The sequence below is a fragment of the Cavia porcellus genome, unplaced genomic scaffold, assembly GCF_034190915.1.
Source record: "Cavia porcellus strain 051 isolate PalLab524CR breed Dunkin Hartley unplaced genomic scaffold, mCavPor4.1 scaffold_1, whole genome shotgun sequence".
Classification (NCBI taxonomy): domain Eukaryota; kingdom Metazoa; phylum Chordata; class Mammalia; order Rodentia; family Caviidae; genus Cavia; species Cavia porcellus.
In genome coordinates, this window is record NW_026947484.1 from 242,225,614 (window position 1) to 242,240,361 (window position 14,748).

A 14,748-nucleotide genomic window follows, 5' to 3' on the forward strand; every position below is an offset into this window, starting at 1 on the left:
AAATTTAACGTTTTTAAAAATTTATATTTACTGTTAGTGCTGATCAGTTTTTGGAAACTGAACGGTTGGAAAGACAAAAAAAAATATGGTGGTTAAAGGAGAGATTAAAGGCTTTTCAAGACCAGGAAAATTCAATCAATCAAGAGATGGAGCAGTTTCAGCAGGCTATAGAAAAGGGCAGAGCAGAACACGACAGGATTAGGTAAGCTGCAGCATCCTCTAGATTTTTCTCAATTACTGTTTGAACTTGCATGTCATTTTGCTCTGTACATAAAGAGAAAGCATGGTTTGTTTCTTCTACAAGTAAGGAATCTGTTAAAATCATGTTCAGTACTTGTCTTATGCTTGTGTGTTTGGATGATTTCTGGAATTTCCTGTTCACCATTTTCAAACTGAGGTTAGAGGACTACTAATTTATTTTTGTCTGATAACAGTTATTTTTAGATAAAGATTCAGTCTTAGGTTTTAGGGTAGCTGGGTCACTCATTGGTATGTGGGTATTATGGATATACTGAAGCATATTTCTACATAATTAGCACTGTTTTTCTACTTGTATTTTTTTAGGAGAGAAGAATTAGATGTGAAGCATGCACTGAACTATAGTCAGAGGCAACTGAAAGAATTAAAAGATAGTAAAACCGATCGACTGAAACGATTTGGTCCTCATGTTCCAGCTCTTCTGGAAGCAATCGATGATGCTTACCGACGGGGATATTTTACCCATAAACCTGTCGGCCCTTTAGGTATTTGTCATGGTTTAGTGAGGGTAAAGTAAACATTAGGGATACATTTTATTTTCAGGAAAGAGTATGCTGAATCTAGTTACAGTAATACACGTGGTCTTTAATTGTACGTGCTTTTAAAAATAATGATAAATTCATTTTAACTTTGTAGTTTTCATTATGAATTTATGAAGTACAAAACACCCTAAAGAAAAGGAATTGTAGAGTTAAATCACCTGACTCTTACTTTTCTCAAGAATGAGTAAGTAAATTAATTTAAATATGATTGATTAATGAGACAGTCAAATGGCATCAAGATACAGTGATGAGAACACTGACCTGAATTTTGTTTTTTTCCTGAGACACAGGGTATCACTTTGTAGTCAGGCTGGCCTGGATTCACGTGTACCCAGAGTTCTCAGCAGTCCTTCTGCTTCAACCTCCTGAGTGCTGGAATTATAGGCGTGTACCACCACACCTGATTCACTAATCTGAGTTTTATGTAGCCTCTGTAAAATGACCTTTGAATGTTAGATTTTGTGTAGATTGCAAAGCATGGTTTCTGGGTCATCCTTCAACTGTAAAATCTGTGGTTATTGAATTATGTTCATATACACATGAGATTTTTTTTTTTTGCAGTTTTTAGTTAAGTTCTCCTGGGGAGTTATCTCTAATTCTGTACATCATTAGGTGATAATGATGCTATTAGTAAGTTGCGTTGAACAGTGGCCTTCATTTAATCCATTCACAGATGGGGCTGTAATTTGTATGTGCTGCTGCTGGTGGCCCACATGTGACTTGCACCTCCGATAGGACAGTACTTCAGGATGGTGGGAGGGTGTTAAATAATAAATATCTGGATACTGGGGTCGATTTGAGTGAGTGAATTTTTTTTTTCATTTTTACATCTAAAATCCCAATTATTAATTGGTTTTCTGGAAAATAGTAATCTGTAAATCTTTTGACCTGATCTCACAATATGAATGAGAAGCTCAGATGGTATATACTTACATAGCAGAGCTACTGTTGATGTACATTAGAGTGGAATAGTGTTTTTCATAGAATTTTGTGGCTACTTTCCCGTGTGTGTCCAGTGGATATGTGGGAATTTTCAGCTCAGGGAAAATAAGGTCTATAACATCTAAGCTGCTTTACATGAAAACGTTGTTGTTGCTTATGAACTGTTATAAAAAGGAATAAATGTTCCCAAAAAATACTTGGTAACTTTCTGTCACTTTCAGGAGCCTGCATTCACCTACGGGACCCTGAACTCGCCTTAGCAATCGAATCTTGCTTGAAAGGACTTCTGCAAGCCTATTGCTGCCATAATCACGCCGACGAAAGAGTACTTCAGGCGTTAATGAAAAGGTTTTATTCTCCTGGAACCTCACGGCCACAGATAATAGTTTCAGAATTCCAGAATGAAATGTATGATGTAAGACACAGGTAATCAAATTAAAACACTACTTTTGGTTTTGATTAATCATGTGCAAGGTTGGAAAGTTAAAACTTTTTGTTCACTGTGTCTTTAGTACTGTAAAATTTCAGTGAGCCACTTTGTTTTCAGTCTGAGCCTTAGTTATGGCATGGAAGAAATGTAAGAGAGGTTCTTTAAGAATTGTGAGGTTTTTGAGATCTGTTAGGGGAAGACTGTTCAAAGAACCAGACACGCTCTAGCATGGAAATTGCATTGATAAGGTGCCAGCCTGGCCAAGTGAGGACAGAGGTCATACGGAAGAACTGTGGCACTCACTGTCTGAATTAAACTCTCAGAATATTTCCCACCTTAAAGAAAAGAATTTGTTTTCTCTCTTTCTCTGTTGATAATAAATTTTTCTCTGGTTTTTCTTGCTTAGTTATTCAAAATACATTTTATTTAACTTTTACGTTTATGACTACAGTGTGACATTTAAGGAAATTGTAACTCTAATGTATAAATAAGCTCATTGGGGCTGAGAATTTAGCTCCTTGGCCTGTGTGCTGCCTGGCAAGTGTGAGGTCATGAGTTTGATTCTCCGGTACCACCAAAAATAAATAAATAAATAAATAAGCTTGTTACATATTTTGAATGTATCAGATACTTTATATTGTTTTTTCTACTTATTAAAATATATACAAACAACTTTCGTGTATATATACATTTACATATCTGTATAGTTAAAGTTTGTTAAGTTAAGCCTTTGCTTTCTTTCATCTCCTAGAACTGTTCATCATCCAGAGTTTCCAACAGTTTTGACAGCACTAGAAATAGACAATGCAGTTGTTGCCAATAGCCTGATTGACATGAGGAACATAGAGACCGTGCTGCTAATCAAAGTAAGACTGCATGCTTGCTGAAAATACATTATTTTTAGATGTTCAAAACAAGATGGTTTTACAGAGTCCTATTCCTTTTTTAGCATAAAGCTATTGTACTTTACTTCATAGAAAAATCTGTAGGATAATACAGAGCTGGCTAGTTTGTGTTTTGTTTCCCAAAGGACTTTATAGCTTTGGGCTACTCTTTGTAAAGTAATTGTACAAATAGATATTATTCTTCTGGTGCATACTGTTTAAAAAATTTTTTTGATTCATTCTTGATTAGTTGCCAAATCCCTTTTTTATTTGTCCTTACTGATTTACATACTGTCTTAGTTACTTTTCTCATTCCTGAGTCAAAATACTTGACACCAATGTCAAGAAGGAAAGGTTTATTTGGCTCGCAGTTTCAGTCCATAGTTGGCTGGGTCCAAGTCAGGGTGGCATAGCTGAAGGGCATCTCAGAAGAGAACCAGTTCATAGCCAGACAGGGCCGGCAGGAGGCGGCCAACAGTCAGGTAGCAAGCAGCAAGCCACACGGTGGCAGCTGTTTCTGTCCCTTGTATTCTATCCAGGCTGAGTACCCTTAGGGCACCAAACCAATCAGTGGACTAATTCAGTAATCACCACACTTAATCCTGGCATCACACTCTCTAGATCCAGCCATCTCTGGACAGCCCCATCTATGACTGCGTGAGGCTGTGGGGGAATGTCTAGACACAGCCATAACAATTATACCTTTTAAGTAAAAAACTTTTGTGAATACTTTTTTTCTTATATCTTTGTACTCTGTAAAATAAGTCTTTACTCTCAATCAGTGTGTGTATTTTTATATGCTTTTTAGATTAGATTACCCTATTCTGTTTGATCTTTTAGCATAAATTCATTGCATAGCATACAAAAAGACCCAAAATAAGTGTAGAATCTAGACAGCATAAGAAGGTCTGTTTTTCTTATTAAGGGAAACTGAAAAGTAGAGGTGTTTGTAACACAAATGTGTGTATGCAAGGTCATACTGTAATTATGTGTGAATGTGGCTCTTGTGCTTCAGGAGGATGCTAGGAAGTGAATAATGTTGTGATGGTCAGAAGGGCGACTAGGCCTTGACTAACTAAGCCACTTTTTACTTTCTCCGTTTCTTGGTTATTTCCTGCGTTCTCTGCAAATTTGATAAATGGACCTTTAATTGGGATTTGCTGGCCACTCATCTTTTCCATGGTATAAAAATCATATAGAAAAAGTAATATGTGGGTGAATGTGTCTAAAGTAAACATTTATATGAAAAATAACTTAAAATAATTTTTGAATTTTAGTGGATAATGTTAAAATTTAAAAATAAGACAATAGTTTGCTAAGAAGCATTGTACACTAAGTTGTTTTAAAGAATAGCTTAAAGTCTTTGAATTTTGGAGCTTTAAAAAAATTTTTATATTTAACTTAATGGAATGATCTTACTTGAATATTTAAGAATACTTAACATTATCTTAAATAATGACAGTTAATATTTCAAAATTATGTCCATCAGAAATGCTTTGGCATTGTTTTTAAAAATGTATTTTCGTCTCTTTTCTTCTAGAATAATTCTGTAGCTCGTGCAGTAATGCAGTCCCAGAAGCCACCCAAAAATTGTAGAGAAGCTTTTACTGCTGATGGTGATCAGGTTTTTGCAGGACGTTACTATTCATCAGAAAATACAAGGCCTAAGTTCCTAAGTAGAGATGTGGATTCTGAAATAAGGTTGGAGTCATGTCTAGCTTTACTGTATTCCTGGTGCTTCCTTTGGGGTTCTGTCTCATTTGCATCAATCAGTGGTTATTTCAGTGAACTACTGTAAATAATTTATCATTTAGCTGAGTTTGGAATTAGAGGTCATATGGACTTCCTTCTGTCCCTTTGCCAGCAGCATTCAGGTCTGAGAATAGAAAGTGTGTTCCCTTGACCAGCTCATCTACATTAATAGCTGTCTACAAGGAAAAGGAGCCAGTTGAGAATGTGAGTGGGCTGTGTCTGCATGTTCCTCACTGAGCTGAGGTGTTTTTCTCTGAGGATCTGGGCTGCTGCTAGTTTACAGCTCAAGTTCCTCGTCTTGTCTTTGACAAGTTTTTGAGTTGCACTGTTCAGAAAGATCAGTCAGCACCACTGGAACGTACGCCTAGGAAAACATAGCTGCTAGTAAAAGAGACATTGGGAAATCAAACAAAAAACTAGTAATGAGCTGGGCGTGGTGGCACATCCCTATAATCTAGACACTCTGGAGGCTGAGGCGGGAGAATTATTGCAAATTTGAGACCAAAGACCAGCCTGGACTGCAAAGTGAGCTGAAGCCCGGCCTGAACTGCATAGCGAGACCCTGTCTCAAAAAGACCAAACAAAAAACCTAGTAATGAATTTAATATTCAAAAGAATACAAGAAGAATGTCTGGTATCATAAAACACAGAATTTCTCAGCTAAATGTGAATTGATGAATGGACCTAATTTAATGTCTTAAAAGATCTTAACCAAAACATGGAACTTCAATATAAGAAATATCTAAGAAAATGAAGCAAAAAAAACATGTTCTAAATGACTTGCGTAGATATGTACAGGAAATGAGAATTTTGTTAAAATAGGTTTCTTATTTTCAAGTAATATTGGTCATTTTTATGTGATTTATCAGTGCAGTATGAAGTAACTGTAATAGATACTGGAAAGGCGAGTGAATTTGCTTTAAAAGCAACAGAAAAAAAGTTGAATGATGAGCATTTGGGGTTGTGGCTCTTGATTCTGTTTGTTCATCCCAGTGCAGTTTATGGCTATGAGCAGACACAAGATGTGTAAGCAAGCTCTCAGAGTATTTCTATAGGTCATAAAATAGTTACCTGCACACTTTTGAATTGTCAAAAAAAACCTTAACATTTTACATACTTCTGTAAAATGTGTTTTTCAAATTTTATACTGTCATTGACTCCCTGACGCCACAAGAATTCAGTGTTTATCTGAAGTGCTGAGCACTGACATGGCACAGTGGGAAACATAGTGCCATTTCTCCTGGAGCTCAGTTTGAGGAGGAGGGAGAAGTGGACTCTGGGTGGACAGCAGGTCAGACTCAGCCAGGGCTGCGGAGACGGACAGAGCATGGGGTGGGGCGGGGCAGAGGAGTGGCACTCTGGGACTGTTCCACTCAAGCCCTTAGCTCAGACTTGGTCTTCCCTCCGTGACCAGTGTTCTTTCCCCTTTAGCAAGTGACAAGTCATCGTAGCAAGCAAAATGATGTTGTCAAATTGTAATTCTGTGGATGGGGTGTTTTGGTTGGTTGCGTATATTCTGAATGTTCAGAAAATCATGTAATAGTTCTATTGCCTTTGATCATTTTGTTGGTTTTTATTTTTGATTTAGGCTAATTTCCTTATTTGTTTACTTAGTAAATCTTGTTTTTAATGATAGTACTGTTTGTTAGTGAAGATACAGATTTATATATGATAAGTATTTCATATTAAGTTTGGAAATTATTTACATTTTGCATCTGGGTCCAATTTTTGTCTGAAATGGTGCAGTTATTCTTTTTCCAATTGTATCATTATCCAGCTAATACTTATTGAGATTTTTTTAAATTTGAAAATTCCAACAAATTAGCACTGTTGTTTTATCGACCAGTATGTATTTTATGTACTAATAAAAGGGGCAAAATGCTAACCTTGATCTGTGGCCTAGAGAATGGTTTCAGATCCTAGAGATGTTACAGTGTGATGGATTGCTTTGCTTGCCCCGCTCTTTGTATTAGTGCATATTGGCTATACATCTAGACAGTCCAGTTTTGGCACATTCACAAATGCATGTAACACAGTTAATGGTTTTCCCCTCTCGTTAACGCCGAGCTCCTCCTCCCCCATAGTTCCACACTGAGGGTCTGAGCCCAGGGGTTCATGCATTCATGACACCGTTTGTTTCCGTGTTGTGAGACAGGCACTCGCTACATAGTTCATGCTGGCCTTGGACACGGTGTGTGATCCAGCTGGCCTTGGCCTTCATAGTCATCGTTCCAGCCTAGCCTCCCACATGCTGGGATTACAGACATGTGCCACCACACCGGGCTAACACATGGCGCATTTTGGTTGTAGCCTACCCTGTTGACCCAGAAAAAGTTGCTCACTGCAGAGGTGGTTCCAAGCATGCAGTTTTGGAAGACCAGGACATGATTGGTGAGGCAGGAAAGGATTGCTGTAGAGGCAGGAAAGGCTGCTACTCAGACAGCCTTTACAGAGCGACTGTCTCCTGTGTTTTCTGTGTTCTCCTTGTTCTCCTCTTTCTCTTCACACCATGTATTCTTGGCATTTTCTTCTTTAAGAGACGCTGAGTCACTGTTACACCTGTCTCCACCTTACCGCCTCTCTGTTCTTTTGTCATCTGGCCCACTAGGCCCAGCAGATGCAAACCCAGAGAGTGCAGTGCAGTGGTCTCGTCTCAGCCTCACGTTTGTGTTCCCAGAGTTCTGTGGTCCTGCGGCATTATGTCCTGTCCAGTTTATTCTCTGATTTTCTTCTTTTTGAGAAGTTGTATCCGAGTTTTTCTGTGCACCATCCATGAAAAATGTCTGACACATAGAGATCACGTTATAAACACTTGTTAGGAAAGTTACGTAAAACTTGACTGCATCTTAGAAGACAATTTTTGAAATTTTTGTAACAGAGTTTCCTATTAATAACTTGGTAGGATAATAAACTGGTGTAACAGATTAGGAATTTCTAAATAAGGTGTTACAGATATTTGTAATGTTGAGAAATATGTTTAAAGTATTTCTTGGTCCACTTTTGTCCTTAAGCAACTTGGAGAATGAAGTTGAAAATAAGAAAGCCCAAATAGTAAATCTTCAGCAACATTTGTCTGCCCGTGAAAAGGATATTAAACAAAATGAAGAACTTCTTAAAAGGTGCCAGCTACATTATAAAGAGTTAAAGGTAAAAACAAATTCTCTTTTTGTCAACTTACTTCAAAATTTTAAAAATATTGTCATACACTTCAAGCAACAGTTCTCAGACACATGGGCCTCAACCCTTTTTTATCATCTCAAACAAGCTTTCATTTATTTGTGTTGTATCTACCATTTATATTTTTAAAATTAAAACAAATTTTTTTTGCTTCTTGGTCTTCGGCTAAGATCAAGTCTTAAACAAAATAGAAGAATATTTACTAATTTAAAAATAATATAAAAATGTTTTTCAAAACCGAAAAGATTTAGTGAGAAGATGGGCACTTTTTAATTTTTGTAGTCTCTAATGTCTTGTTTAGTGAAATTCAGTCTGTTGTAATATTACACATTATCTAGTTAGAGACTACTTGCACACAGGTAAGAAAAGTGCTAGCAAAGTGTAAGCAATGCACTAATGATATATGGATCGTTTTTGACCATCTGGATTTCCTGAAGAGCTCTTCAGGGCCTCTAAGAGTGACTTGGCTCTTACTTTGAGACTCACTGTGTTAGAGAATTTCGATGACTTGAGACTTGGAATATTTCCAAAAGTATTTTCTCTGTTGACTCACAATGTGTTCACTGTAAATGCCTACATCCTTTTTCATGGGAATGGATTAGCAGCAAGGGTGATGCAGATGGCAGAACTTTTAGCCTTCATTTAATTCATTTAATGCTAAAGTACTCCTTTCAGAAAGCATAGTAGAGCCTTACAGTTTAACATATTTTCTAAAGTTTTTTTTCTTATTTATTTTTAATGTTATTAAATTCTGAATACTTTTCTTTCAGATGAAAATAAGAAAAAGTAGTTCTGAAATTCGGGAACTTGAAAATATAGAAGAACACAAATCTGTAGATATTGCAACCTTGGTAAATATGCTTTTCTTCAATTAAAGTGCTTTTAAAAATTCTTTTAATTAAAGTTTCTCTTAGTAACTTTAGTGATCAGAAATTTAATAATTATAAACCCGTAGTTTAATAAACAGACAGTAATAGATTATAGCTCCAGTAATCATAGATTGCTTGTCTCCATTCGTAAAGTAGAAGGAGTCACCTAATGCATAGTTTCAGGTTTCTTAATGTTCTCTGTGTGTGTGTGTGTGTATGTATATGTATGTATGTGTATATATATATATATATATGTTGTATGCATAATTTTTATCTTGCACCTGAAAGAACTCTGTAACAAAACTTAATTGTGCTTTTAACAGTGACTTATCAAACATGACATTTTTCACATAGGCACTCTCAGAGTTAAAGCAGAGGCAGTGTGAGTGTACAGAGATGTTAGGGCTGCCCTTTGGCCAGTTGTAATTGGTCTATTTCCACTGTTTTCTGTTTTTCTAAGTTAATGGCTTTCGTTTTAATTTTCCACACATTTGTTAATCTGCATTTTCTTTGTACCTATCATTCAGGCTTAGCTTTTACCAAAGTGCAGTAAGCAGTGATGTAAAATATGAGGCTTGGTAAAATGACTGATGTTTACTGAGTGTCCATGCCATCAGGCAGCACGTTAAGTACTGGGGAATAAACAGTGAACCAAATGGGAAAATTCTCTGCTGATAAAGCTTTGTTTTAGTGGGAAATGTCATGGTTTTTACTGGTGGTCTTGTTTCTGCTTTTCATTTAACTGCTTTAATTCCTTCTGTTGATAACTTTGTGTCTGACACATTGTCGTGCACAAGATGTTTACATACAGCTCCGAGTATGTAAGGAGAGGTGAGCACACAGAATCAGAGCTACTCCGTTCAGCCATCATGTCAAGGAGGGTGTTGTTTAACTTGCCTGCCAAATGTCATCCCTTCTGACTTGTTTTCTAATTTACTATCATGAGTGTGAAAATATTTTAGTCTTTTGTGTTTATCTTTTATCTAATTTGGCAATAGTCTGTTGTTTCTATCAGAATTGCTTTTTTCTTTTGGTGACTTGAATATATTAACTGTGAATTCTGTAAATATTATCAGGAAGATGAAGCTCATGACAATAAAATGAAAATGAAAATGACTGAGAAGCAGATGGAGCAACAAAAAAAAAATTTGGAGCATTTTAAAAGTCTGAAAATAGAAGCAGAAAACAAGTATGACACAATTAAATTGAAAATTAATCAACTGTCAGAGCTAGCAGACCCACTTAAGGTATATGTCTGTCATTGTTTCTGTTTTCTGTGTATTTCATGGAGTAGCTAAAACTCCTGGTTATGACCCTAAAAGATTTACTGGCTAGCTGTAAATGTGTCCACATCACGTAGAATGTAAGGAATGAGTGGTAGAAACCAAATTTTCATCGTTATATCAATTAGTACTAAACACCTCTGCTCGATTGTAGGAGACTAAGCTGCTGGCTTTCTGTTTTTCCCAAAAGAGTATACCTTCTATGGCTTCTAACTTTATGGTAATTTTCCCACTGGAACCAGAAGCCGGGACATTTTGTAATGTACACGGTTCAGTGCTTGCCTATTAGGTGGTATCACTGTCTAGCGGTAGCTCCTGGACTGACCAGTTCGTGAAACCCCCTTGGAATGCAGTGCTGCCTACCTACCGCCTGTTGAGTCAGCATATCGACATATTCTAGGCTGAACTTAGTGGACTTTTTGAGATTAAATTTAGAGAGATAAATTGTTTAACTATTTAATTATGTAGATTTCTCATCTTACTAATTACTTTGTACCTTACTGTCATTTTTATGAATATCTCAGTTATTTTCAGGACCTCAAATTTTATTTATAGGACACAAGATAGTATATTTTAAGAGGAGAGAGGTATGTTGATATCACTCTAATTTTCAGGGAAGTTGCTTCCTTCAAATAAAAATGCAGCTAGGTATTTTACAAATTTGAAAGAATTTGCAGCATATAAACTTCACTTGTCTTCATTGAAAGCTCTAGCAGTAGTGTTCAGAGACTCTGGAGAGTGCAGCACAAGTCAAGGAGGAGTTGCACGGGAGCAGCCTGCCCTGTCCGCAGTGGTGCTTTCTCTGTGCTTGCCTTCTATCTGGCTAGGTCTCCTAGACCAAGGGGACTTGATTGTATTACTTTTGGGGGTAAAAAGAATAAAAAACGAGAAAGTAAGTTGATAAATTAGCTGATTAATACAAAGTTGAAAGAAGGAAAAACATTAAAGATTGTTGAAAAAATAAATGAGAAAATATTACATTAGACATTAAGAATTTAAAGATAGAAATTCCAAGCATAAAAAATGAGATAAATTAGTTTTTGTTTTTATCTGTACGGGGATCGACCTCACAACAGTGCACTTGCAAAGCAGGCGCTTATGCCACTGAGCTAAATCCCCAGCCCCTAATAAATTAGTTTTTAAAAGAAAACAAAGAACGAAGTAAATGTTAAAAATTTCAAGAGGAAGACTGGGTGTGGTAGCTCACACCTGCAGTCCCAGCAGTGGGGAGGTGAGGCAGTAGGATCCCCACGAGTGCAAAGCCAGCCTGGGAGACATGAGTGAATTCAAGGCCAGCCTGAGCTGCATAGTGAATCTTGTCTTAAAAGTGTTCTTTTCAAATACAAAAAGTAGAATTTAGGACTTCGTAATTAAAAATAGTGAAATTAGAAGCCAGGACATGGCTCGGCAGTATAGCAACTGCCTGGCGAGGTCCTGAGTTGGCACGCGGGTATGCACATGCACACCCCCCCCAATAGTGAAATTAGAATAAAGGTAAAATGTTTACAAATGTGTAAGGAAAGGATTGAACAAGATTGTTTTAAGGCAGAACGATAAAATGCACTAAAACAATAAAGAAAACGATTAGCATGTAAATTAGCATTAAATTCTGGAGCTCCAGCCAGAACCTCAAGATAGTAACAATTTTTGACATTAGTGCGTGGCTTTGGCTGTGTTTACTTGCAGGTATGGAGTGAGTCGTTCAGTAACCTGCGAGTCGCGACCCAAGAGGCTCCTCCTCTTCCTGCGGTGTCACTGACTGTTGGTCACAGCAGGACCAGGAGGACTTAGGGGACAGAGAATCTGTTTGCCCCCTACTTGTGTTTGGTTGTGCTGGAGAAGTGATGAGAGTGTGGTGTTCTGCTTACATATGTCGCCCTCGAAATTGGCATAGGAGGTTTTTTCACTTTAAAAACATTATTTTGATTTACACTGGGAAACTGATCACTTTTGTTGATTAGGAAATGACAAGTATGTGAAGCCTGCAAAAATAGATGGTTTTCTGTACTAGGAGAACCAGTTCTGATGTGCATAGTCATTTTTCTTTTCTGGATATCTGTAAATACTCTCTTTCATGATACTGTTTGGTTTCTTTCTGTGGGACTCTGACTCTTAGCAGGGAACATCCCAATTATAATATAATTAACTGGTGCCCGGTTCAGAAAACAGATGAGCAACCCGAGTAAAAGCTCAATTTGGTTTTTAAAGCAGGAGCCTTAAGCAGTTTGAGGTAATTGAAGGACAGTAAATACACATACACATGGGTGTACTTTGATAAGTTTTGACATTTATATCCCCATAATCAGACAAGGAAACAGTCCTTCATGCCTTTAAGTTTCTTCATGTTCCTTTCTGATCTCTCCCTGTCTTTAGGAACCCAGGATTCCATTTCTTATTACTGCGGTTTATCCATTCACCCACACCTCACTGTCTGTACTTTTAGGAACCCATGATCAGCTGCTCTCCGAAAATACTACTCTTTCAAACGAGTGACCTTATTCATATACTTACCACACCATATTTCTAAAATTATTATTTTCAGTTGTTAATTTCTTATTGTGTCTAATTTGTAAGTTAAACTTTATCATAGGTATGTAATATAGAGAGCGAAAAACAAACTATTAGTGATTCAGAATTCTTCAGATATTCAGCTATATTCAACACTTGAGCTATTGTAAATTTTTTAAAGCTAAATGGATTCCCCCAGAATTACCTCTTTTGTCAAAATAAATCGAAGTTCCATACTATTTTGGGAATTTGTATAAGAATTTGAATATAATATGATTTCTTAATTTGAAGACATGCCTTCTATTCAGATACTTGATGACTTTTTAAGCAACATAATTGTACTCTGTTCAAGTGTTAATTATCTAGGTTGGAAAGTTTTTTTCTTTAATCTTTTCTGTGTAGATGATTTTGGCTTTATTCAAACAGGATGAATTAAACCTTGCTGACTCTGAAGTGGATAACCAGAAGCGAGGAAAGCGGCATTATGAAGATAAACAGAAAGAACACTTGGATACTTTAAATAAAAAAAAGCGGGAACTGGACATGAAAGAAAGAGAGCTTGAGGTTATCACCTGCTTTTTCGTTTCCAGGCCGTTTTGTGTACTGCCATAGTCCTCTTTGGGTTTTTGGCAGTATGGAGGCTTGAGCCCCCAGAATCTTAGCATTCAGCTATGTTCCCAGTCTGTTCTTTTTTTAAATTGAATTTAATACATTCTAATTTAGTATTTTTTGGAGATAGGGTCTCCCTGAATCCCTGAGACTGGGCTCCAACTTGCTGTCCTCCTGCCTCAGCGTCCCAGAGTATGAGGGAAATAGGTGTGTACTACCACTCCTAGCTCTTACTCCTAAAGTATATTTGCCTTCATGTCATGTTTGCACAATGCAGGCGGTGATCTGAACTTGTTCCCTGTAGAATCTGGAGTGTTTGAGTAAATCCACACACAGGTATCGGGACCTTTGAGCACAGGGATTTTGGGAGGTGAGGCCCTAGAAGTCCAGGGTCTCCCAGGTGATAGGACAGTGCTGCTGTCTGTCTCAGCATCACAGCTCCTTCAGCCCAGCGTTAGCCACAGGCGCCCTCTAGCTGATTGACGGCTAAACAGTGGCCCTGATTTTAGGGGATAAATTTGAAAGCAGCCTTGTAACTAGAAGACGATTTCATTTTACTTTGTTGTATATAAGGAAAATGATTTAAACCCTGTAATTTACTTCTTTAATATTATAATATAGAGGATTGTGAATATAAAGTAAGTACTGTGTTGTAAAAAAGTACTTTGCATTTTTTTGGTTTTAAGTGAAACAAGAAAAAAAACCCTAAGTATCTGTTTTCTAGGAGAAAATGTCACAAGCAAGACAGATCTGTCCAGAACGAATAGAAGTAAAAAAGTCTGCATCAATGCTAGATAAAGAAATTAACCGATTGAGACAAAAGATACAGGCAGAGCATGCTAGTCATGGAGATCGAGAGGAAATAATGCGGTAAGCAGCCAGCAGCTTTTAAGCTCACCGTACCATCCCTGTGTGTTGTGAAGACATTAAAACAGTTTGGTGCGTGTGACCCAGCAGTCCTATGACCCAGCGCTCTGGGAGATGGGGGCAGGAGGATCAAAAGGTCAAGCCCAGCCTGGCCAAATTTGCCAGGCTCTGTCTCAAAATAAATACAAAATTAAAAGGACAGGGATGACCTCAGTCCAAAGGCCTGAGTCCCTAATACTGCAAAAGAAAATGGGAAAGACATAAATGTGTAATTCTTTAGTTTAAATGAAGTCTTGCTATGGTAGTTAGAGCTGAACTAATTTTTTTAGGTATGTGCTACTTAAGCCATTAACTTTTTCTCTTCTGAATTACGTTACAGAATGACATTTTAATGTAAATGTATTTTTATGTCTATAAAATTCTTATAGATAGGAAAATAATCAACTTTGTAAGTAACCAAGCAATGTAAATTTTAAAAATTGGAAACCATTTTTCAAGCATGGCCAGAGGGCTTAGAAAGTGGGCCTTCTGTGTTCCTAGCTGGGGATGTGGCTCAGCTGGGCAGTGTCTACCTGGCAGGCACAGTGCCAGTCTCATCTCCAGTGCCACACACAGGCAGCAGAAAAG

General features: G+C 37.2%; 1 protein-coding gene across 5 annotated transcripts in view; it reads left to right on the forward strand.

Moving 5' to 3' along the window:
• The window catches only part of Smc6 (structural maintenance of chromosomes 6), a 70,470-nt gene that overhangs the window by 29,792 nt on the left and 25,930 nt on the right, over positions 1-14,748 (forward strand). For all 5 annotated transcript variants that reach the window (XM_063232331.1, XM_063232336.1, XM_063232332.1 and 2 more), the window contains exons 14-23: positions 38-202; positions 565-743; positions 1,964-2,168; positions 2,924-3,038; positions 4,597-4,757; positions 7,820-7,955; positions 8,756-8,836; positions 9,931-10,101; positions 13,072-13,209; positions 13,979-14,124. In XM_063232331.1, the coding sequence (XP_063088401.1) occupies positions 38-202; positions 565-743; positions 1,964-2,168; positions 2,924-3,038; positions 4,597-4,757; positions 7,820-7,955; positions 8,756-8,836; positions 9,931-10,101; positions 13,072-13,209; positions 13,979-14,124 (1,497 nt within the window). The remainder of the gene's footprint in view (positions 1-37; positions 203-564; positions 744-1,963; positions 2,169-2,923; positions 3,039-4,596; positions 4,758-7,819; positions 7,956-8,755; positions 8,837-9,930; positions 10,102-13,071; positions 13,210-13,978; positions 14,125-14,748) is intronic.